The following is a 21,025-nucleotide window of genomic DNA, read 5'->3' on the forward strand; positions in this document are numbered from 1 at the left end:
TTTTATCGCCAAGGTTCTTTTTTTCGAGCATTGGGTGGGTGGGCAGGCAGTATCGACACAGACGTTTTCGCGATATAAAAGCAGATGCGCGATGCCGATCGCTGGGGACTGCGTTGGCCCTGGTCCTCGAGAGTCCCGTTTCCACCTGTGACCGGTGTATTGTTTACAGAAGCATCCAAATGCAGAAGGAAACGGTGAGTTGAAGACGTCACTAAGAATCAAAGTAACTCAGTTGTTCCACTTCAATCTTACTTAAAAAGTTCATTTTCTCATCCCCATTTAAATGATAAATTTATCTACATCCGAAGGAGCTCAAAAGAAGTCCCCTAAATCTAAATTAAACAGATCATTACCAAATTCTATAAAAATTAACTTCCCTCATTAATGAACATTCCCTTCAATAATTGCGACAACATGCTCGCTAAATTTACGACCGATGATGGATCGTTTGATGGATCATTTCTCCAACCTAACGTTCTTTCGAATCAACCTTCGGAACACGGATTAACCCTTTTACAGCGCAATAAAACGATAAGCAACGACCTAAAAACCTAGAAAAGAACGATACCGTTAAATTAACTCTAAATAATCTTCACCTCCTCGTGCTACACTATGATGGGGTGAAATATAATAATAATAAATAATAATATGTGTTCGACTTATAACTAGCCACCAAACTGGCATTTCAGGAAGAGATAGGCAGTTCTACATGCATTTTTGCTATTCGAACAGCCGCGATAGGAACGATTCTACTCACGCGATAAGCACCGCCGCGAGCAACATAAAGAGCTCAATGCTAATCCTTCGCTATCTCGAAATTAAAACCCCATCGAAGTGGAAGAACACGGAAGTAATCAGCTAGCTACATGGTACGTGAGTTGGACTTTGCTTCGCAGAGTAAAGGCGTGCAAAATGGATGCAGCAACCCTGGCTTCGTCATGGAGGAGACTTGGGAAGGGAGGTCCTTGGAGGTGACCAGGGAATCAACCCCTCGATGCTCAATGGCCGCGGAGGAGATGGAAGTGCAGAGCAGCTGGAATAACAGCATAGAGTTCCTCATGTCCTGCATCGCCATGTCCATTGGTTTCGGCAACATATGGAGGTTCCCGTTCACTGCTTATGAAAACGGTGGAGGGGTATTCCTGATTCCTTACATCATCGTCCTGTTCCTAGTTGGTAAACCGTTTTACTATCTGGAGATGATCCTGGGACAGTTTTCATCGTCCTCTTCTATTAAAATGTGGAGCGTGTCCCCTGGGTTTGTTGGTAATTGTTGTTCTTTTTTAGAAGCGAGGTAGGGGTTGTTTGTTGGTCGTTGATGATGAATTTTGATGGGTTCAGGGGTCGGCTGGGCGCAATTCTGCTCGACCATTGCACTGATGACGTACTATAGCTCGTTGATGTCTCTGACGCTGTTTTTCCTGGTTGCTTCCTTTTCTGCTGAGCTGCCCTGGTCCAAGTGCAAGGAGGAATGGGGGCATTACTGTATAGACTCTGGGAGGAAGGCGAATACTAGTGCTAGCAGTGCTCGTGGCTTCGATGCAGTGGCGGAGGATATGGAGGAACAGTACAGGAGCTCTGCTGAGCTTTACTTCCTGTGAGTTCGTTTTTTAATCGTGACATCGTCCTTTTGAGCGTTTTTGTGATGGTAGTTATTGAAGGAAGTACCAAGGAAAAGGGTACTGCAGGGTTTAGAAGTAGGGGATTCATTTCTGGTTCTGATTTATATTGGTTTAAGTAAATGACTATGGAGTTGGAGAGTTGGGGAAGAAATCAGTTGGAAGTGCAAGTTAACGACTACTTCTCTCAATTTCAGAAAAGTGGTTCTCCAAGAGAAAGACAGTATCGACGATGGAATTGGATTGCCAAACTGGAAGCTGACGATATGCCTGCTCTGCAGCTGGCTTTCTGTAATCCTCATATCGTTCCAAGGTGTGAAAAGTTCGGGAAAAGCCTCCTATTTCCTAGCAATTTTCCCATACGTCATTCTACTCAGTCTCCTCGTGAAAGCAGTTACTCTGGAAGGTGCTGTAACCGGTATCTTATTCTTCGTCACACCAAAATGGTCCAAGCTCTTGGACCCAAGCATTTGGTACGCAGCTGTCACGCAATGCTTCTTCTCACTATCCGTCTGCTTTGGCGCCATCGTCACCTACTCCTCGCACAATGACTTCAAGCACAACATCTACAGGTAAACAATTAATCATCCGACAGTCTGTTCTCTATCCCTTCGATCAAATTGCACGTTTGCTAAAAATATGATAGACTATCTCTGCTTAAATGGGAAATATATCTTCCTCATCTACAAATCATCAAATTTCGTGATATTATATTTTTTTAAAAACTTTGTTACGTGTCATAGTAGAATCGATGTTCCTGATTTATATGGCCCATGGCTTGATTCATGAATCTAGATTCAAGTTATTTAAGTGTCTTTATTTCCGTCCTCTTGGAAAGGTTGAGAAATGCTGGATCCTGGTTTAACACCTTGCAGAAGTTTTTATTTTGCATTCTTTCATTCGGGAATATTCTTTTGTTTTGGGTAATGATACTAGGTAGAAATTAGCATGATTACTTATCCTCGTGTTTCAGGGATGCACTTATCGTGACAAGTTTGGACACAGTGACGAGCTTGATAGCTGGTTGCACGATTTTTGGAATTTTGGGTAATCTGGCCCACGAAATGGGTGTGGAGGACATCAACAAAGTGGTTAGATCCGGGGCTGGTCTGGCGTTCATTTCCTACCCTGACGCAATAGCGAAATTTAGTTTCCTGCCGCAGGTGTGCTTCTAATCAGCTAATATTGATAATGTTCCGACTGTACTGTTTTTGATAATTCACCATATCTTCCTTGCCACTCGTACAGTATTTGAAATAATAAAGGAGTCATCGACTCAAGTGACTAACGCTGTTTTGAAACTGTACTGAAGAAACCAGAAGATGCTACACATACATATGTGCAAGATAGAAATATTGTATCAAGTAGTTTATGATATGAAGATACGAATTCACGTGCGTCTCTGTGAGTTATTCAAAATAAAGACAAGCAGCTTGGCATGCATCATACTTACGAGATTGGATCGTCTGGATGGTTAGTCTGAATCATAGAAGATATCGAAAGCGATAGCATTGACTTTATTATACCTTATCGATCTTATAATCCGAATAGCAAGACATTTAATTTAGAGTAGTTTAATATAAAGACAAAGTGCATGTTTCAAATTAGAAAAAAAAAGAATAAACGAGTGTCTAGGGAGTTTGAAAGATGCGAAGACGTATATTGATAGGAAGAGAATTAAAAACGAATCAATTCATGATAAAATTTATTAAGAGAGAATCTGTTTCCCTTTACAGCTGTTTGCAGTTCTCTTCTTTGTGATGATGTTCGTCCTGGGCGTGGGCAGCATCGTAGGAATGGTCTCTGGGGTGGTCACAGCCCTTAAAGAGAAGCTTCCAAATGTGACAATCTGGAAAATCGTCGTCCCTGTCTGCCTAATGGGATTTGCGGTCAGCACAGTTTATGTAACTCCGGTATGTAATTCGAAAAATCTTGATTATCTGTCATTAGAACTAAATTGTAGCTTTTATTGACCTTAAAATATTGTGCCCAATAGTGTTGTAAGTATTTTTATTTTGTACACAGGGCGGGCAGTTCTTGTTGACGTTGGTGGATTATTATGGTACATCGTTTGTCGTGTTCATATTGGCTTCCTTTGAGATCACCGCGGTCACCTGGTTGTATGGTTCGTATAATTGTTTTAATTATTTAAAGATGACGATTGAAAGTAATTTCAAAGTAAAAATTGTGACTCAAAATAGCTTCAGAGTGAAAGTAACTCCGTCTAATTTCAGTGCTCAGTTGAATAGATCATAGATCGCTCAGAGATCCCGAAGAGAGCAATGTAGAACAATAAATATCTGCCCTCAATACAGGAATACAAAACTTCCTGGACGACCTGGAGTTCATGTTAGACAGGAAGACGTCTAGCTACTGGAGGATCTGCTGGTTCCTCGTGGTCCCCTTAATTTTAATAATCATTTTCTTCTACACCGTGGCCACTTTGTCGCCGGTAACTTACGCTGGCAAAGCATTCCCCACTTCCGCCCACGCGGCTGGCGCAACTCTACTCTGCTTCAGCGTCTTCCAAATACCGTTTTGGATGATGGTGGAGATGGTGAAGAACAGGAATCTGTCTCTGTTACAGGTACTCTGCTTTATTTACATCACCTTGCCTCTTTTATTGCTTGTAATAATAAATTTCATAATTCGATGGGGTGTTCCATATAATTTTCCAATTAAACATTGCATTGTAATTCCTTGACCGGTTTTTGATGTCCTGTCCAGGACCTTGAATTTCATTAATTATCATTAATCCATAATTATTGCTTTGTAGTAGAACTTGAATAAGTATTGTAAGTAAGGGTTATCTATTATTATTTCTTCATCGTAGAATTTGAAGACATCCTTCCTACCAACTTCAGAATGGGGACCAAAAGGTACCAAGTGCAAGAAAGACTGGCTCCTCTTCAAAGAAGAGAAAGCAAAGGAGAGAAGACTCAGGGCTCAGCCCGGGTGGCTTCGACTGATAAACACGTTGTTTCGCGTGAAACCCAAGTAAAAAAGAGAAGTAAACTGATAACGAAAGTGAACCCCCTCGCGCACTTCAAACAGCCTGGAAGCAAAGACTGACTTTCGATCGAGATTTAAAGTGTTTATTCTATCGATAAGAAGATGACGAAACTACTCGAGACCTTAGTCTCATAAAACACTCGACAAGATTATTATAAAGTGGGGTCACAAGTGCTGGAAAGTTATAAAGGATTATATCAAAAGATTCGTGGAAAAAGAATACATGGATGGACTTCGTTGAGCGCTGTGAAGTGGAACATGGACGAATCACTAACACAACGTGACGATTTACTGTATTTATTGCAAACTTAACTCTAATTCCCAATTACTCCAAAAGCGAACATTCTAATATCACACTTTCAATTCTCCCCGATCAGCATTGCAACGATTCTGGACCTCTTCTTAGTCAAGCCCATCCTCGATACCCTCTTCGCTTCCTTAAAGTCCATCCATTCTTTGTGCTTAGTGGGGTCCCTGGGGCCCCAATCAGAGGTCGGTTTCAGGATCTAAGAACCAAGCACAAAAACGAGTGAAAAAGAATCCTCAGCTTTCTATCTCGTCTGCTTACATCCATAAGTTTGCCTTTGCTCTGCATCCTGGTAACGATCATCCAAATGGGCAGCTGAATCACTCCCAACACTAAAATCGTCCAACCAGCAGCTGCAACGTTACCCACACTATTATAAAAGGCACCATGTGTCCCCTTTGAACGAAAGTTCATTTTCCACGTCTTCAAACATCCCCCAAATTCAGACTGATCAAATCATTTCTCGCATCCCCATCGTACCATATGCAGAAGTTGGATAATATTCGCCATTGTACATGATAGGAGTCAGTTCGGAGAGAAAATAGATCAAGATAGCGAGCAGGGATAGTGGAGTCAGGCAGCACCAGCAGATTCTCCAATAAAACGATGGTCTTCTGCCAGCCATGAATTCTGTGTCATCCAAAAAGTTATCGATGCCTATGTAACAAAGAGAAAACTGACGAGAAACACTTGTAGCGATAGGTAGGTTCTAAGAAGCAGGGTACACACTTACCGTACACCCACGAAACTGCGATCACTTCGAAGAAAGCCAGAAACACTATAATAAACGTCCCGCCAAAGTAATCGACCAAGTTTAATATATACTGCCCACCCTGGGTAAACAATTTCCATTAAACACTTTATTTACAAAAAAAAATCCATTACAGAACACGCATATTTGTCAACTGCACTAAATAGTCAAATTGATAGTCGATTGGTTTTTGTAATGAGAATCGAGTAATTATTTATTAATCTACAGCGAAATATCCAGTTTTCTTATTCTTTTACCTTTTCCTTGCAAATTTGTCTGCTAGTGTTTAATTAAATACTACTAGGACGGAGCGATATTTCAGATGAATCTGTGCACACGGATTTTGTCATAAATTAAATAGAATGCAGAGACCTGTGTAAATGGACTTTGTCATGAAGTTAAATAGAATGCATAAACGTGAGTGAAGGACTTTGGCGTCAGTTAAATGAAATGCACAAATATGTGTGAAGGACTGTCATAAATGAAATGCAATGCAAATTTTCGTGTACACCGACTGTAACGCGTTAACGCGCAAATAAGATCCTTTCTATTCGACATTTTGCTGTTTTGTTAATTAGAAGCCGCGGACATTGCTCGATTTGACTAAACAGTTTCGTCGACGAAAAGTAGTGGCTAGTATGCGCCTGGCCAAATTCAGTGTATTAGCATAAGTGCATATAACAGAGCTCACTCTCGTGCAATAAACGATTCCAACGAGAAAGCCAGCGCTGGTGACGCCAGCAGCGACGGTCCAGTCTCGGAACCGTGGAAACCTGTCCTTGACGATGCTGCTGATGACCCCAGTGAAGGCCACCGTTGTGCCGATTCCCAGAACGAAGAGCATGAGGAAGAAGAGCACCGCGAACAGCTGGGGTACCACTGCGAACTTCGCGAGAGCTTCTGGGTAAGAGATGAAAGCCAGACCTGTGCCAGCACGGACCACTGTGCTGATGTCATCTTTACCCGATTCGTGGGCAAGGTTGCCTAGGATGCCGAAGATCGTCGTTCCAGCGATTAAACTGGTGCCCAGATCCATGGTGGTCACCACGTTGCAATCTCTGAGAAGTGATTTTTCTCTTAATTAATTGACTTGGGGACACTATTCGAGTATCCTATGTTGAGTTTCTTTTTGTCTTTGAATTTATTGCTGAGAAGGAAAGTGTGGGAGTCTCAATTTCGAGAGGGGAAACAGGTTCTTGGAGATTGGAAATGGACGTGTGATATCTGTTGGATTTCTGTAGGTCCCTAGGTGAAACATATGTATTTGGGGGAAGAAAAATGGGGGATGAGGTACTATTTCTTACTGGGAGATGAGTAAGAGTTAAGTTTCATGAGTGGGGTAGTGAGGTAAATGGACCTTCTAGCTTTGGATCTTCTAGTTTTGGACCATCTAGCTTTAAACCTTCTAGCTTTGGACTTGGGGATTAGGAGAGGGCTTAGACTTAATTTTCCTGAATGCTATAGCAAGTTAAGTAGACTTTCCAGCTTTGAACTTTAGGATCCCTTGGGGAACTTACAAATTAACATAGATGTTTAAGTTTGAGTTCGAGAAAAGCTAGTAATTACTTAGTGATTACCTTAACGAATTGTGATTGAACCGATTGTAAGACGAGTACATGGTTACAGCGCCGAAGCAAACTCCAAGGGAGAAGAATGATTGAGTGACAGCTGCATACCAAACAGCAGGTTCGAATATTTTCTCCCAAGTTGGCATGAACAAGAATATTATACCATCCACAGCTCCTTCGAGAGTCACTGCCCTTACTAACAACGTAATCATGATCACGTAAGGGAACAGAGCGAGGAAGTAAGCAGCTTTTCCAGTGCTCTTGACGCCTTTGCTAAGTACTACAAACACACAGGCCCAGCTGAAGAAGAGTGTAAGCACCAGCTTCCAAGATGGAGCTCCAAGACCATCCCCGATCCCAGCTTCGTTGAGGACCACCTTGCTGAAAAATCACAAAAGAATTCCAATGTTCCTGAAGCTTACAGGCAACTATTCCTATGTTCATTGCATTATTAATGAGTATGTTAGAGTGGATGATAAGTGAAGTCTTTGAGGGCGGTATTGAGGGTTTTAGACAGGAAACTTAGGGGTTCGTCAGAGTGTCACAAAAGGTTTCAAATATTCCAAGGAAATTATATTTCTGAAAATTATAATACCTATTTCTTGGAAGATGCTATTTTAAAGTGACTTAAGGGGGTAGACACGGGTAATTCAGCGCGCTGTATACCGACACGATCTGGCCCGAAACATGGGTTCGGGACTTTTCGTTTTTCGTCCTTATATGAGCAGATTTGGGGCTGGGCGAGGTCTCATTCGAAAGAGGAAGGTTCAATGCGGAGCGCTCTGCTCACCGTTTGAGTCACAAAACTCTTTTAGTGACCTAAAAATGCTTGGATTCTGCGGGTATATTTTGTCGACTTTTGCTTTACTTTGGACACTGATATAAATTTTAATAAAAGTAAAGGGACATAATGTAGATATCACAAAATCACACAGTATCAAAAAATACTGCCACATATCACTATTAGTAAAATAGAACCTCAAACGACGAAGATGATATCTGCTTGGATTTACTGGATGAGCAAACGATTCCTTAACAAGCAGTTGGAGCTACTGTAATACCCACCGAAAGTACCAATCAGCCGAGCTACTTTTATTAACATTCGCCAACTCGTTGCCAGCTGACGTGCTGTCGAAGCACCCATCGCCCCATTCTTTCCAGCACACGGCCCAAGGGAGGACCGACTGAAAACTGGCCAACAGGTAGTACAGTGTCAGCGCCATCAGCGAGCAATAATAAGTGACCACCGAGAAGACGGAAATGGTGAGACCATACCCGATCCCTGAAGCAATGGTGAAACAGCAACTTGTTATCCCCCACAAATTAACAAACCCTTGAACCGAATCCCGCGGTTCCAAGAGCGCCAGCTTCGCAACATTCCCTCTAATGAATTATTCACTTTTATAGGCCCCATTCGGTTCCATTGAAAACTACCCCAAGTGGTCCCAAAGGGTGCCGGAAGGTACCTTTGAAAGCAGGCGACATGGACCAGACTTCAACGCAGGACCTGCTGCTGAACTGCCCCATGATCATCTCCAAGTAGTAAACAGGCTTCCCAATGATGAATAACACGACGATGTAAGGTATCAAAAACGCACCGCCCCCGTTCTCGTACGCAGTGGAAGGAAACCGCCAAACGTTGCCCAGGCCAACCGAGAACGCCACGCAGGACATCAGGAATTCCAGATTGCTGTCCCATTGCGCCCGCTCGAAATTATTCTCCACCTTCCCTGGTGTCGTCTACGAAACCAGGGGAATCATTCCGCGAGAAGTAATTAATTAAATTCCTATGAGACTATTCTGTTCTGAAGCATGTAGTAATACTCTTATATCTATTAATATTCAACGTGAAGTTTGACATTCGTAATTAACTCATATTTTCTAATCAAATTTAAGTCGTAAGTAATTTATAAAGTGGAGTGATGGAATAATCATCTCCTTTGTCTCATACAAGTATAAATATCTCAGAATTAAAATTTCCCTCGCGCGTTAGAAACTATGAGTATACATATTAGAATCTTTCCTTTCAATTTTGAGCTGTAGAACTATTTCTCTCTGTTTCTTAGTTTCTCAGAATCTTTTCCTTCAATTTCAACCTGCAAGTCTATTAATTGCACTATACAACGGTAAGATCAGATATGTTTTCTAGAGGACTCAAAGTACTAAATTTGAAAGTAAATAGCTTAGGAAGTGTCCCAGCTGCTAATGTCAAACTCACCCCGTTTTCGACCTGCTTCTCAGCGCCAGACACGACAGAGAGTCTATATGAGCCAGGCACACCTACGTCATCCGCGAGGTTGTTCTACGAATAGAAACGTACACTTTGGCTATCTTTCGCTCGTCATCTAGCAATTTGCAATTACATGCCCAGTTTCGTCGATTATCGCGCTGTTTACGTAAGGATACAGCGACACATCAAACAGGTATTCCTTTTGGAAGCCGGCTTAGCGCGAGATAGGCGTTATTAACACGTAATTGCAGCGAGATCTTTTTAGAAATCTACTGGAACCATTATCCATCAGCCAAACAATGTTTCACTTCGTACCGGAGGTAACGACAGGCGCAGGAAGCCACGGATTTCTGCCTCGATCCAGGGACAACCAGCGTTTGGTCCATTCTTACCTCTGTCTACTAGAAAAATTTCCTTAGGCCTCAGAATTATTCCGGGACGCGTGCAATCCGAAGGTAAGAGGGCAGCGAGGAATAAAGAGATACCGTCGAATTCGTGCCGAGATGTTTCGAAATAGGCCAACATTGTTATTACGATAAACGAAGTAAGACCTTAATCAACTTTACAGCTGCAATTTAGATTAGCCTCACGAAATGTGTTCGACACGTGAAACAACAAATCGATGGAATTTTTTCTTGTTTTCGGGACGAACCTTCGAATTTCGAGTTTCCGTGGCTCCACTAGAAAGCGCATAATTTAAATGAGCGAGAGCCTGATTAGATCCTTCCCGCGTGTAAACCGAGTTGATTAGAAACCAGATATAATAACACCTCGTATAATTTCTTAATTGTATTAGCTGGAAGCCGAGCGTTGTTCTTTGAGATCCCGCAAGGTAGTTTGAACCATTAAATTGCATAAGACAATCTATCCTGTCTATCCACCGTACGGTTATTAGAATCGGACCCTTGCTCTTTTTTTTTTTTATTAATTCAACGGCAGATCTAGCGTACGCCAACGTGCTTTTTTACTCGTCGGAATCTTATAATTGCGAGCAGATGAATGATACCAACCTTCGTGTAACCCATAATCACCCGCTTTTGCGTACACGCCACCGCGCCGCCAGTTCCTCAGCGATCTAAACGCGATCTTTGCGAGGCAACAGCCTTTGGAAGACTGATGGGCGATTTTGTTCACCCAGATCAGATAGTCCGCCGTGTGAAATCTTGACAACAAATGCCACCGTCGCATTTCCATTTTCGCGATTAACGTCTTCCACGTATCTGTCCCGCCTTCTCTAGATCTCTTCTTCCGCCGCGAGATACGGCGCGGGGCGACGCTCTATTGCCACGGAATTCGTCAGCTCAACTTTTGCCTTTTTTTCGCTAGAAAATTTACGTTCGCAACGCGACACGTGCAGGCTCTTTTATAAATCGAGAGAACGATCCGCGACATGGAACGCGAGGCGGATCTGCGTAGCCAGTGTGATCTAATCCTGGATCTGTTTCTAAGTTCTTACGCTCGTCTTCTGAATTTCTCTGGTTTTATATTCGAGCGTATATTGAAATGCTCACCGACAGTTACAGTTTATCTGGAGTGGAACACTTTTACTGGTTCTCCTTGTTGTTACATTTGTCACGCTGCTTTTAATTACATGGACGCTTTGGAGCGTGACGAGCGCGCGATCACTTTCGCAACGCAAGAACGATTTTAATGAGACACTTTTACTGAATTAATTTTGCATGCTAAGGCAATGTTTCATTGGGGGATACCGTTACGTTTGAATAAGCGGGATGATCAGTGATTTAATTAGGAAATTAATTGCTTGACTACTTAGTAGGATCATTATCTAAAACGGTTCACAGAGGACAGGGCTTCAGGTATGAGTAAACCGCACAGTTATTCAAGTGTCAATTTCTTTAATTCTATTTCAAGAAAGTCTCAACGAAACCACCCCGACATCTGAAATTCTTCTCAGCTTTGAACTCCTTCCACTCCAGGCGGACCTTCGGATCGCTGGGGCCCCATTTCTCCTCGTTCGGTCGGAACGCAGCTTTGATTGTCTATAAAACGAGAAACGTCCCGTGGATATTGTTCCGGCTGGGATTCTGTGTAGGCCTCCGCGGAAATACTCACCTCGAGCATGGAGGACGATCGTTTCTCGATTAATTTGTGCAATATCGATGCGGCTATCGTCAGGACTCCCAAGGCCAGCAGGGACCAACCGATACCTATGAGTATCCGGGTAATTTATTTTCAGATGGGTGAAGAATTCTGTTTGTAGGTGAGGCAGAGGAAGGTGGTGTTAAGAGGAGCTTTAGAATTGTTTTACGAATATTTAATTCGGGATACTGTCACGTGTGCTGAACGTGTAAATATTATAGAAGTGGATGTGGTTTGGGTAGTTAAGTTCGGAGGAAGAATTGTGAAATTATTTGTTAATTTAATTCAAGAGTAACTTGGACATTCGTTCAATTTTAGAAATGGTATCTTTTGGAGGAAGAGTGAAATGGGTCTTGTTCTTTAACAAATACTCTTATTACCATAAGCGTAAGCTGGAAATGGCACGCCATCGTACGTGGGTGGTTCGTAAGTGATGATCGTGTAAGCCAGGATCACGATCATTAGTACAGGGGTGATGAATGCCCAGCAGAACCTCCAGTACCAGGATGGTTTTTTGCCTAGCATGAACTCCACGTCGTTTAGGAAGTTCGACACCCCGTAGATCCAGAAGATGGTGATCATTTCTAGGACACCGAGGATTATGGCGACGAAGGTGCCTCCGTAGTAGTCGACCAGAGAGACGAACCACTGGCCACCCTTGAAGAATTATAATTGTATCGTTCTACGTTGGAGAACTTTTTGAGTTCTCAGGGAAAGTGTTTGAGGGAACCTTAGTCTTTTATGACCGAGGACTTAGGGACTGCGAGGTACTAAGATGAATTACTGTCAGAGTATAGTGTGCACTTGGGGAATAATCAGCATCTTCTTTTAAAACTAGCCGTGCTAGTTGCACCCCTGTAGAGTTTAATTAAAAAGAAGGAGAATTTTGTATAAATTAGTGTTACAGACCACAATGCACTTAGAGGATAATCGACCTCCACCTTGAAATAGTTAAATCTTTAGCAATTGGGTGTACCACTTGCACTGCTATGCAAATCAATTAGAAAAAAGGAGAATTTTTAATGACATCTTGCAATTCCATTACCTCCAAAACAGTTTCCCCCATTCCCCATATAAATCGACAAGAATATCCTCGCCAAATGTCTCCCAGCTTACTCACAGGAGTGACATAAACGAGGCTAATGACGAATCCCAGTATGGACAAAAGGAGCACCAGCTTCCACTGGCTGACTTTCGGGAAGTGGTCGCAGAGGATGCTGAAAACTGCGCCACTGAGTGCCACCGCGCTTCCAACGCCCAGCACGAACATCATCACGAAGAAGAGGACCGCGAAGAGCTGAGGAACCACCGTGAACCGGGATAGAGCGTCTGGATAGGAGATGAAGGCGAGACCTGTGCCACCGCGAACCACCCTCGATATATCCGTGGTGCCCATTTCGTGGGCCAAATTACCGAGAATCCCAAAGATGGTGCAGCCAGCCATCAAACTGGTGAAAGTGTCCAAGGTGGTCACTATTATCACGTCTCTGGAATCGTCACGCGAAATGGCTTAATACCTGATAATTCTGTTGGTTAAATAATTTCGGATTAACATTTATCTAATATGTGCTCTTCGAGTGAACATTTCACCCAAATACAAATATCCTTTCGTTGCTTATAACAGACTATTCTGCCATACTATTCCTACAGATCCTCCAAATGCAGTTGAATAATTTAAGGAGGCAGTCATTTCAAAATTACTCGAACAATGTTAGGAATATGAAAGTTGATACTTTCCTCTGTCTGCTGATTAATATATTAACTAGCGTCACTAATTATTATTTATTATATTTATTATATTATTATTAATTATATTTATTAAAACCCTCAGCAGATTCACTTATTTTAAAAAATTAGGTTTTGGTCTGCACGTAAGATGATGCACTTGGCATTTGCTACAGATTAAACTCTCATTCTTGGAAAATAGTGGACTTGCTCGGTTTTCACAACTAAATTATAAATTATTTATCGATTAAGAACGTATTTCTTCCTACCGAATAAGAGCTTATTCGGTGAAGTTCTGACCGACCCCGTTTCAAGCCACTCACCTGCCGACGTTGTGTCTAAAATTGTTATAAGACGAGTAGGTGAGGATGGGGCCGAAGCAGACCGACAAAGAGAAGAAGCATTGAGTGATGGCAGCGTACCAGACGGTTGGCTGCCACAGCTTGTCCCATTTGGGGGTGATCAGGAAGAGGATGCCGTCCACAGCACCCTCGAGTGTCACTGCCCTTATCAGCAACGCGATCATGACGACATAAGGAAATATCGCAAGGAAATACGCTGCTTTCCCCGTGCTCTTCACTCCGCGATAAAGCACAGCGAATATCGATGCCCAGCTGAAGAAGAGGCAAATAGTGAGCTGCCAAGACGGCGCCCCAATTCCATCCTCGATGGAGTCGTACTCGTTTAGAACGATCTTCCTGTAAACCAGTTGCTATCTTCCATCTCTCTTAACGCTTCAACTGATAGATCAAGGTGAAGAATGATATGTAGATACTCTGTGCAGGTGTTTGGGATGGAAGATCGTGTTGAGATAAAGGCCACTAAAGTGGGTAATTAAAGTTCTAATGGTAGGGGTGCGCTGAGTCTGTGCCTCGCGATACTTTCATGATGATTTCATTTCGCGATGTTCTGATTCGAGAACTGTGTTTGTAGATCGAGGTAAGGACCGCCAACCTGAAGTATAATTCTGCAGAGCTGCGAAGGGTACCGTTGTCAGTGGCAGGAGAACTAGTATTTCTAAGCACGTCGTCGTCCTTCGAGACGGTATCGACGCATTGGCCCTGCCATTCCTCGCGACAGTAAGACCAAGGTAGCTCGGATTGAAAGCTACCCGCCAGATAGTACAGCGTTAGACCCATCAGGGAACAGTAGTAGGAGACCACGCACGCGGCTGCGAATGCTTGCCCATATCCTAAACCTAGAACCACGTGTTCCCATTAAAACCGCCCATCTCAGTATCAAAATTGTGGTGCCTGAAGCGAAGACAGAAATCGAGATACAGTAGTGGTGAAAAGAGAGCTTGACACTACGCAGCTTAAGTTAATACTAGGTTTTAAGTATTATATCGCTAGTTGACAATGGCAACCCCCAATCTATGGGGTGTAAAATTGAAGATAGAATTCTTTCCAATGGAACTATGGCATTTCTGTCACCGTTCACAGTTTAAACTATCTTTGGACCACTGTTGAAGGTGTTAGTCGACATTTTCCTGATTGCATGTTTTACCCCATCAGTCTCACATGTGAGAAGTGTAGTTACCTCGCATGGCTGGGGTCATGGACCAAGTTTTAGCGCACGATTTGTTGGTGAACTGGCCCAGAAGACTTTCCAAGAAATAGAATGGTTTCCCCACGAGTATTAGAACGATAATGTAAGGTATCAAGAAAGCACCACCCCCGTTCTCGTAGGCGGTGAACGGAAACCTCCAGACGTTCCCGAGGCCGACGGAAGTGGCGATGCACGCCATGAGAAACTCCAGCCCTCCACCCCATTCTGCTCTCTGGAGAGCAGCAATTCGAAAAGAGAGAAGAAATAATTAATAAACTCGTGTTGCGGTAAAATTATTCTGAACGACACGTTATTTTATGGAGTTGGATCTCCCGTCTCCCCTGCAATTGAATAAACCAGTAATTTTATGAGGAAAGTGGCCCCGAGGGTAGTTTAAAAAAAAATAGAAGCTGCATTAAAAATATAGTATTTTTAGTTCCAGATAGTATTTAAACTATTTCGAGCTGTTTAATTAAAGCACGTCTTCGGTCTGACAGGGTGATTCAGTCATTTCCCTATTGTTATAAATAGAGAATGCTTGCAATCCGAGGCGGTGTTTGCAAAAGCGATGGCGTTGTGTCAATACTGACACGAAGGTGATTCACACCGTCGAAGAGCAAACGAAAAAGGTTTCGTGTTACGATAGAATCTGTCGTTAGCGTGATTATCGTCATTATTGAAAAATGTACGTACTGGGGAGTGGCTTTCCGACGACACTTTTTCCTGCGCGTTGGATTTGTCTTTCGACTTGCCATTGTCACTGAAGCTACCCCCTTTTTCTCCAACGTGAACGTTCTCCAGTTGGAATGCTTCGTTCGTGTAACCATTCTGTTTCTGCGAACACACCCCCCCCCAATTAAATCCGAACCTCCCGTCGATTATATTAATTACTGCGTAAAATATCTCACATAAACTCCGTTCTTCGGTTCCATTATGCCCAGTCGAGTGTCACCTTCCAAAACTCTTATTCACAATTTGCTAAATCCACTGCACCTTCTTACCAGTCCCAGCAGAGCATACCCTTCTTAACTTTCCACCAATAAAATCCAGCAACTTCTAGTAAAAATCCATCGCAGAGTCTCCTCCCCCAACATCCTCTTCTGAAGAAATCACACACTTCCAGTTCCTTGATGATCCTCGATCCTTCCGCTTCGCAAATGGAGCCTTACAGACCTCCCCTTTATTTTCCTCTCCTCCCTTCAACTCTCCTTTCCCTCCTCCAAGTTCCAAAGGGAGCAGAAATCGGTCCACTTAAATTCAACGATGAGAAGGAACAACACCGTAGAAGGGACCAGTGAAATCTTGGACGAAGGTAGTCGAGGACGCCTCGCTTCCGGTCCTCGGTCACCTCCTTGGCTCGCTGCAGCGCTATGGCGAACGTCCCGACGGAAGTGTTGCTGCAGAGGCGGACATCGGGAAAATAGCCTCGCTTTTAACGCGCACGCCGATTAGATACGATCGACGGGAACGTTCTCACCTTCATCCTTCGGATTTCATCTCGTTCCAGCCAATGCTACCTCGTGCACACCCTCTCTCTGTTCAGGCATGGTGCGGCGCGTGTCCGACGTAATTGCAGGCTTCTCGCGTTACTTCTACGTAAAGTGATGGACTTTGCGGAGAAGTGATAGTCGAGCTTCTTAGAAGCTGAATTCATCCGCTCCGCTTTCTCTGCACTTTCCGATCTCAGCGTTTAAGCGAGGCAATAAGACTTATCAACCTTTTCTGCTTCTTATTTTACAGAGTCGAGCTCCCTGGCTTCTGAGAGGCTCAGCCCACGCTCGCGAGCAGCCCTCGTTGAGCGATTGCAAAATAGACAATGTGTATAGTTCATTGAAGAGGATCAGGGGACTTGGTACCGTCGCACGATCGAGATACGCTACCTTCTGCTGCAATTACAGCGATAACACGCTAATTCTAGAGAGATAATTTCAGCTGGGAATGCGCTCCTACGAAACCGAAGGGTTTTTTAGACTCGATGCGGTTCAGTGGAGGATCAATTAGGATTACAGGGCTAAGGTTCATTGAGGTTTGAAGGAATTAAGGACCTTGCAGCAGGAGGGATGCAGGCTCCATATTTACCAACTTGCAGTGAATTAGAAAAAACTGTTTATAAATTGACTGCTTTGAATTAACACTAAAAAGAGAACGGTAATTGAAATATATATATTTTCACGCAACAAGTAATAGTTATTCAGTTGATTAGATTTTATTTCAATTTTTGGCGAATTTTTCAGTTCTGGAGCTTCCCAAAACAAGAACATCGCACAAAATAGGTAGAAAACTTCCAATAAATCGCTCATCTGCTGCCGAATTTGCATCAAAGGATGTAGAATTTTTTTTTGAAGAAATGGAGAAATGGAGTTGCACCCCTCTTGTTGCACGGTCCTCAGCTGTGTTTTTATTCTCAGTGGACTGGCACGTCGGTTCGCGGTGACAGTGTAGTCACAAAGGCAGGTAATCCGACGATCATTTGCGGTATGAAGAAAGTCTTGCTCTTTGGTAAACGTCGCGAGCATCTGCCGTTATCAGCGCGGATGAGAATGGGTCAAACTTGTAAAGTCATAAAGACTACGTGCCTCGGTGGATGTCTGAGTGCTCCGAGTGGCGCAAGATTTTGGAGAAGTCAGCTCCTTCGCGGTATAAAGTACAAGGAGAACTCTGTGCGCCGATTTTCTACAGCCACCGAAATCGACAATGGAATTCGAAAGTCCGGCTATCGTTCCGCGGTAATCACGAGTTACTGCCCGCGTGCATATCATTATTTCCCAACCGGCGTCGATTACAGGGGGGGGCCCAGAAAAATCGTTCCAGCGGATAAGCATGAAAATATTTTAGCAATAACTGTCCGCTCCACTGCCCCCCAAGGACTTCGATCGAGACCGTGCAAATTAATTACAGAGCTGCAGAATGCACTGCAGCATTCCCGGTAATGCGAGAAAGTCGAATTGCGTCTCGATCGCGAATTCCTTACGTCACTCCACGGCAAACACGACGTACGTAGTTCCTGATTACAGGATTAGTCGCCAGCCAGGTGAAGTCGAACAGCGAAGACAGTGAAAAAGCCACTCTATTTTCTACCTCTTCGAAACAGATGAGAGATGAACTTCCTTGATATCTCTCACTCCAGATATTTCGCGGAAAAATAAATTTCTGCACTCTTTTAAGGGGTTGATTTCACCCCCTGAAACTGCACTATGGCACCAGCGATATAAATAGGTTTGTGTTGCGGACAAACTGCTCTACTTGCTCGCAAAGCTGCATAAAGCCGGAGATTCGCGTGGGAACTAAGCTAAGCTGACAAGGGGAGGACACCATACGGTAGACACCGATTTTGATGAGCCTTGGCAAGATGGATCTATGTCGAAAATAAGTAAATAGGTGTCCGAGGTGTTTCAGCCAATAAGCCTTAATAATAGAGATGTTTACATGTAAATTATTAAAAATTTAGGGCTTTAGTGCGTAAAAGTCACACACTACCCTGGCGCCCGCGGGAGATTCCCTTCTGGAGGCGTCGGGGTGCCTTTTGAAGATGTCTCCACGTTAAAAAAAACTTTATAAATATTTTATTATAAATTATTTTTTTTATCAATTTTTTTTAACTCGAGGGAATCTTCAAAAGGCACCCCGACTCCTTCATTAAACCCCCACGGCCATTATGAAATTTTTAATAATTTCCATGTAAATATCTCTATTATTAAGGCCCATTGGCAGAAACGCTCGGACACCTATTTACTTATTTTCGACATAGATCCATCGTGCCATGGCTCATCAAAATCGGTGTCTACCATATGGTGTCCTTCCCTTGTCAGCTATGCTATGTTTTTTCGGAAACTAAGTTACCTCGACGTAACTGTGTTTCCGAAAAAAAACATAGCACAGCTTAGCTCAGCTTGATGGAAACGGTTCCATTTTTTAAAACTTAGCATAGCATAGCTTAGTTTAGCTCTCACGTGGAGCCCCGACTTAATTTTCTAAATCCTCGGGTTGCCTGACTTCCCTTGTCAGAAACGAACGGTCGCCTCGACAGTGTATCGATTTGCTACGTGACAAATGAGGGCGATCGTCCGGCGGCGGAGCTTTTTTGTCAAATTCTGGGCAGTCGACAGAGCAACGTGAGATTTTTCTGGCACACGATGGCTTAAGAAATCACACCTCTACAGCCTGGGGAGACAGATAGGCGATCGATCGGAACGTGATGATCATCCAGTGGCCTTCGATGATGGAGAACCTGAGTGACGTTTACTACCTCGTCCAGCTGATCGTTCGTCAAATTTTCGTCTACATAAGGGTAGGATGTCGGCATTAACCTTCTGACTTTGTCGAGCGAGGGATGCCCAACGTGCGGGAGAACTTTGGAGCTGGCCCCTCTACTTAGCCTGCCACTTTCTTCCAGGATCTGATACTCCACAAGTTCCTTTGGCTGGCCACGAACAAAGATCACTTGGAAGCTTCCGACTCGAAGTTGAGGAGCTTGACCTCCAGGAACATCACTGCTGATATTTTAGCTTTCGGCATCCTTTGCACCGTGCTGTTCTTCCTGGTGGTCCTCGCTTCGAAATGCGAGAAGGACCACGGGGCACGCTACGCGTCTGCGGCTATGGAGACGTAAGTCTTGTCGATTGAATTGGGAACTGACTGAGTTCAGGATTGGTAGACACTGAGGGTTCAATTCGCAGAGTTAATTGTTTAGAAGGATTCGTAGATAAAAAAAGAATTCCTAATAAGGCTGACCAGTAAACAGAGAGGATCCGCAAAAGTGCCCGAGGCACTTTTTCCCGTGGCTCTAGAACATATACGAATTACAAAAAATATTTCTACGGAAGTAAAATAGGCTTTAAAAAGATGAGCCGTTGCTTTTGAAAGTGGTGTATGTCCATTTGTAGCTAAAATTCGTTTATTTTATTTAACATTTTATTGATTATTATTGCATAATAAAATTTCACAGGTTTTAAAAAGATTACCCGAATTGATTAACGCATGCGAATATTTTTAAGCTGATTCAAACGCAAGCCCTTAAATATCTCAATGTTTTACTAATAAAAAACAAAATTTCTCAGTACATAGTCCTGCGAACAATTTAAAATCCAAAGAACTGAAAGTGTATTTCTCAGACCGGTGAATCTTAGAATTTACCGGTAAATCCTGCCGGCAAATCTCCTCGACTCGTCCCGATCTGAACACCATCTGTGATCTAGGTGCCCCTCCTTGGACATGCACGAGGACTCCCGCTGCATTTCAAGCTCAAGCTCGACCACCTGCTTCCTCCACGCCTGCGGTGACGGGAAATCCCCCCGCGGCCGGTTCACCAAGAGGAACTTCTCCGACGGGGACTTCGCCAGGGTTCGATCCGGTACCAGGATGCACCCCACCAGCATCCTAAAGAAATCTATCTTCGGTCTGAGCGCTGCCCAGCCGCAAAGCTCCCAGAGCACCCAGACCACGGTGCAGATCCTCCAAAAAACCAATCATAGATGGCTGCTCAGGCGAACCAGAAGCGGCCAGGTTTATGGGAAATACCCTGTGTAACGACCGATACCCAAACTCTGAATCGATCATCCCAACGTCACTGCCTTTCCTGCGCCCCATCACCTTCTCTCCGCACGAGCACGACGTATCCATCGCGTAGCAAACGCGCGTCGCAAGAAACCTAGATGCCGATCGAAAGCTTCCCGACGAGCGGGGGTTCCCGTTGCATAATTCGCGGGCTGTTTAACATTCCCGACAAATAGCAGGCCAAAGCTTTATCAGACGCTCGCAGGTAATGAATCATTCGATCTCGCGCGGACCGTCGCGTTACGAGGACCTCCTTTCGCGAAAGGCGTTACATAAGTTCTTTCTGTATTTTCGGTGGTGTACGTTGGGAGAATATTCAGCGATGCGTTTCAGTCTGTTTACTCGTGTTTCTTTTTTTTCGAGCCATTTACCGATTTTTATCGCTTTTAATTCGATTCTGTATTAAAGTGCCCTGGGAGCAGGTGCCCGTGATCGGTAACGGTCTTGTGATAACTCGATTACGTTTCGAGAAGTGCGCTACGCTCCGCAGATATTAATAATGTTCGTTTACACGTATTTTGTGCGACCGTTTATTGCTAGTGAAATTTTATCGACGTTTTTAAGACCGCGCTTTCTCGTAGCCTGCGTTTATTGCTGTTTCTTGGGAACGGG

At 43.6% G+C, this 21,025-nt stretch overlaps 4 protein-coding genes across 5 annotated transcripts; 2 read left to right on the top strand and 2 right to left on the bottom strand.

The window, feature by feature from the left end:
- Positions 1-17: 17 nt before the first annotated feature.
- On the top strand, positions 18-6,244 carry LOC143375086 (sodium-dependent nutrient amino acid transporter 1). Its single transcript, XM_076823835.1, has 9 exons — positions 18-194; positions 897-1,266; positions 1,342-1,597; positions 1,817-2,191; positions 2,593-2,782; positions 3,356-3,532; positions 3,645-3,744; positions 3,935-4,206; positions 4,453-6,244. The coding sequence occupies exons 1-9, from the start codon at positions 180-182 to the stop codon at positions 4,618-4,620; spliced, it is 1,923 nt and encodes a 640-aa protein (XP_076679950.1). The 5' UTR covers positions 18-179; the 3' UTR covers positions 4,621-6,244.
- LOC143375090 (sodium-dependent nutrient amino acid transporter 1) lies at positions 4,460-10,933 on the bottom strand. The gene is made up of 10 exons (XM_076823841.1): positions 10,498-10,933; positions 9,476-9,559; positions 8,724-8,997; positions 8,323-8,539; positions 7,267-7,638; positions 6,381-6,747; positions 5,672-5,771; positions 5,419-5,595; positions 5,200-5,291; positions 4,460-5,137 (listed from the first exon to the last, which is right to left on the bottom strand). Exons 1-10 carry the CDS (start codon positions 10,510-10,512, stop codon positions 4,991-4,993), a joined length of 1,845 nt encoding a protein of 614 aa, XP_076679956.1. The 5' UTR covers positions 10,513-10,933; the 3' UTR covers positions 4,460-4,990.
- A 408-nt stretch (positions 10,934-11,341) lies between these two features.
- LOC143375089 (sodium-dependent nutrient amino acid transporter 1) lies at positions 11,342-16,739 on the bottom strand. 2 transcript variants are annotated; one of them, XM_076823840.1, is made up of 10 exons: positions 16,338-16,739; positions 15,769-16,257; positions 15,554-15,694; positions 14,852-15,092; positions 14,267-14,510; positions 13,636-14,010; positions 12,708-13,074; positions 11,968-12,244; positions 11,561-11,655; positions 11,342-11,487 (listed from the first exon to the last, which is right to left on the bottom strand). In XM_076823840.1, the coding sequence occupies exons 2-10, from the start codon at positions 15,790-15,792 to the stop codon at positions 11,350-11,352; spliced, it is 1,902 nt and encodes a 633-aa protein (XP_076679955.1). In that variant the 5' UTR covers positions 15,793-16,257; positions 16,338-16,739; the 3' UTR covers positions 11,342-11,349. The 2 variants fall into 2 exon arrangements, with proteins under 2 accessions (XP_076679955.1, XP_076679954.1); XM_076823839.1 differs by having other exon boundaries at positions 15,769-16,739.
- Positions 16,740-18,816: 2,077 nt separating this feature from the next.
- LOC143375103 (uncharacterized) lies at positions 18,817-20,518 on the top strand. Its single transcript, XM_076823880.1, has 3 exons — positions 18,817-19,148; positions 19,254-19,465; positions 20,056-20,518. The coding sequence occupies exons 1-3, from the start codon at positions 19,056-19,058 to the stop codon at positions 20,384-20,386; spliced, it is 636 nt and encodes a 211-aa protein (XP_076679995.1). The 5' UTR covers positions 18,817-19,055; the 3' UTR covers positions 20,387-20,518.
- Positions 20,519-21,025: the final 507 nt, after the last annotated feature.

This window comes from Andrena cerasifolii, chromosome 12 (assembly GCF_050908995.1).
Source record: "Andrena cerasifolii isolate SP2316 chromosome 12, iyAndCera1_principal, whole genome shotgun sequence".
NCBI lineage: Eukaryota > Metazoa > Arthropoda > Insecta > Hymenoptera > Andrenidae > Andrena > Andrena cerasifolii.

What these genes read in the sequence shown, in the direction of transcription:
- LOC143375086 (XM_076823835.1), top strand. An exon ending in CGTGTCCCCTGGGTTTGTTG is followed by an intron (nt 1,267 to 1,341) that starts GTAATTGTTGTT and finishes TGATGGGTTCAG; the next exon opens with GGGTCGGCTGGGCGCAATTC. An exon ending in CGCGGTCACCTGGTTGTATG is followed by an intron (nt 3,745 to 3,934) that starts GTTCGTATAATT and finishes CCCTCAATACAG; the next exon opens with GAATACAAAACTTCCTGGAC.
- LOC143375090 (XM_076823841.1), bottom strand. An exon ending in TCGGCTGATTGGTACTTTCG is followed by an intron (nt 7,639 to 8,322) that starts GTGGGTATTACA and finishes GTGATTTTTCAG; the next exon opens with CAAGGTGGTCCTCAACGAAG. An exon ending in GCAAAGGCAAACTTATGGAT is followed by an intron (nt 5,138 to 5,199) that starts GTAAGCAGACGA and finishes CTTGGTTCTTAG; the next exon opens with ATCCTGAAACCGACCTCTGA.
- LOC143375089 (XM_076823840.1), bottom strand. Translation starts at nt 15,792, where the DNA reads ATGGAACCGAAGAACGGAGTTTAT. An exon ending in TTTAGACACAACGTCGGCAG is followed by an intron (nt 13,075 to 13,635) that starts GTGAGTGGCTTG and finishes TGACGATTCCAG; the next exon opens with AGACGTGATAATAGTGACCA. An exon ending in ATTTCCAGCTTACGCTTATG is followed by an intron (nt 11,656 to 11,967) that starts GTAATAAGAGTA and finishes GGATACTCATAG; the next exon opens with GTATCGGTTGGTCCCTGCTG.
- LOC143375103 (XM_076823880.1), top strand. Translation starts at nt 19,056, where the DNA reads ATGATCATCCAGTGGCCTTCGATGATGGAGAACCTGAGTGACGTTTAC. An exon ending in AAATTTTCGTCTACATAAGG is followed by an intron (nt 19,149 to 19,253) that starts GTAGGATGTCGG and finishes ACTTTCTTCCAG; the next exon opens with GATCTGATACTCCACAAGTT. An exon ending in GCGTCTGCGGCTATGGAGAC is followed by an intron (nt 19,466 to 20,055) that starts GTAAGTCTTGTC and finishes TCTGTGATCTAG; the next exon opens with GTGCCCCTCCTTGGACATGC.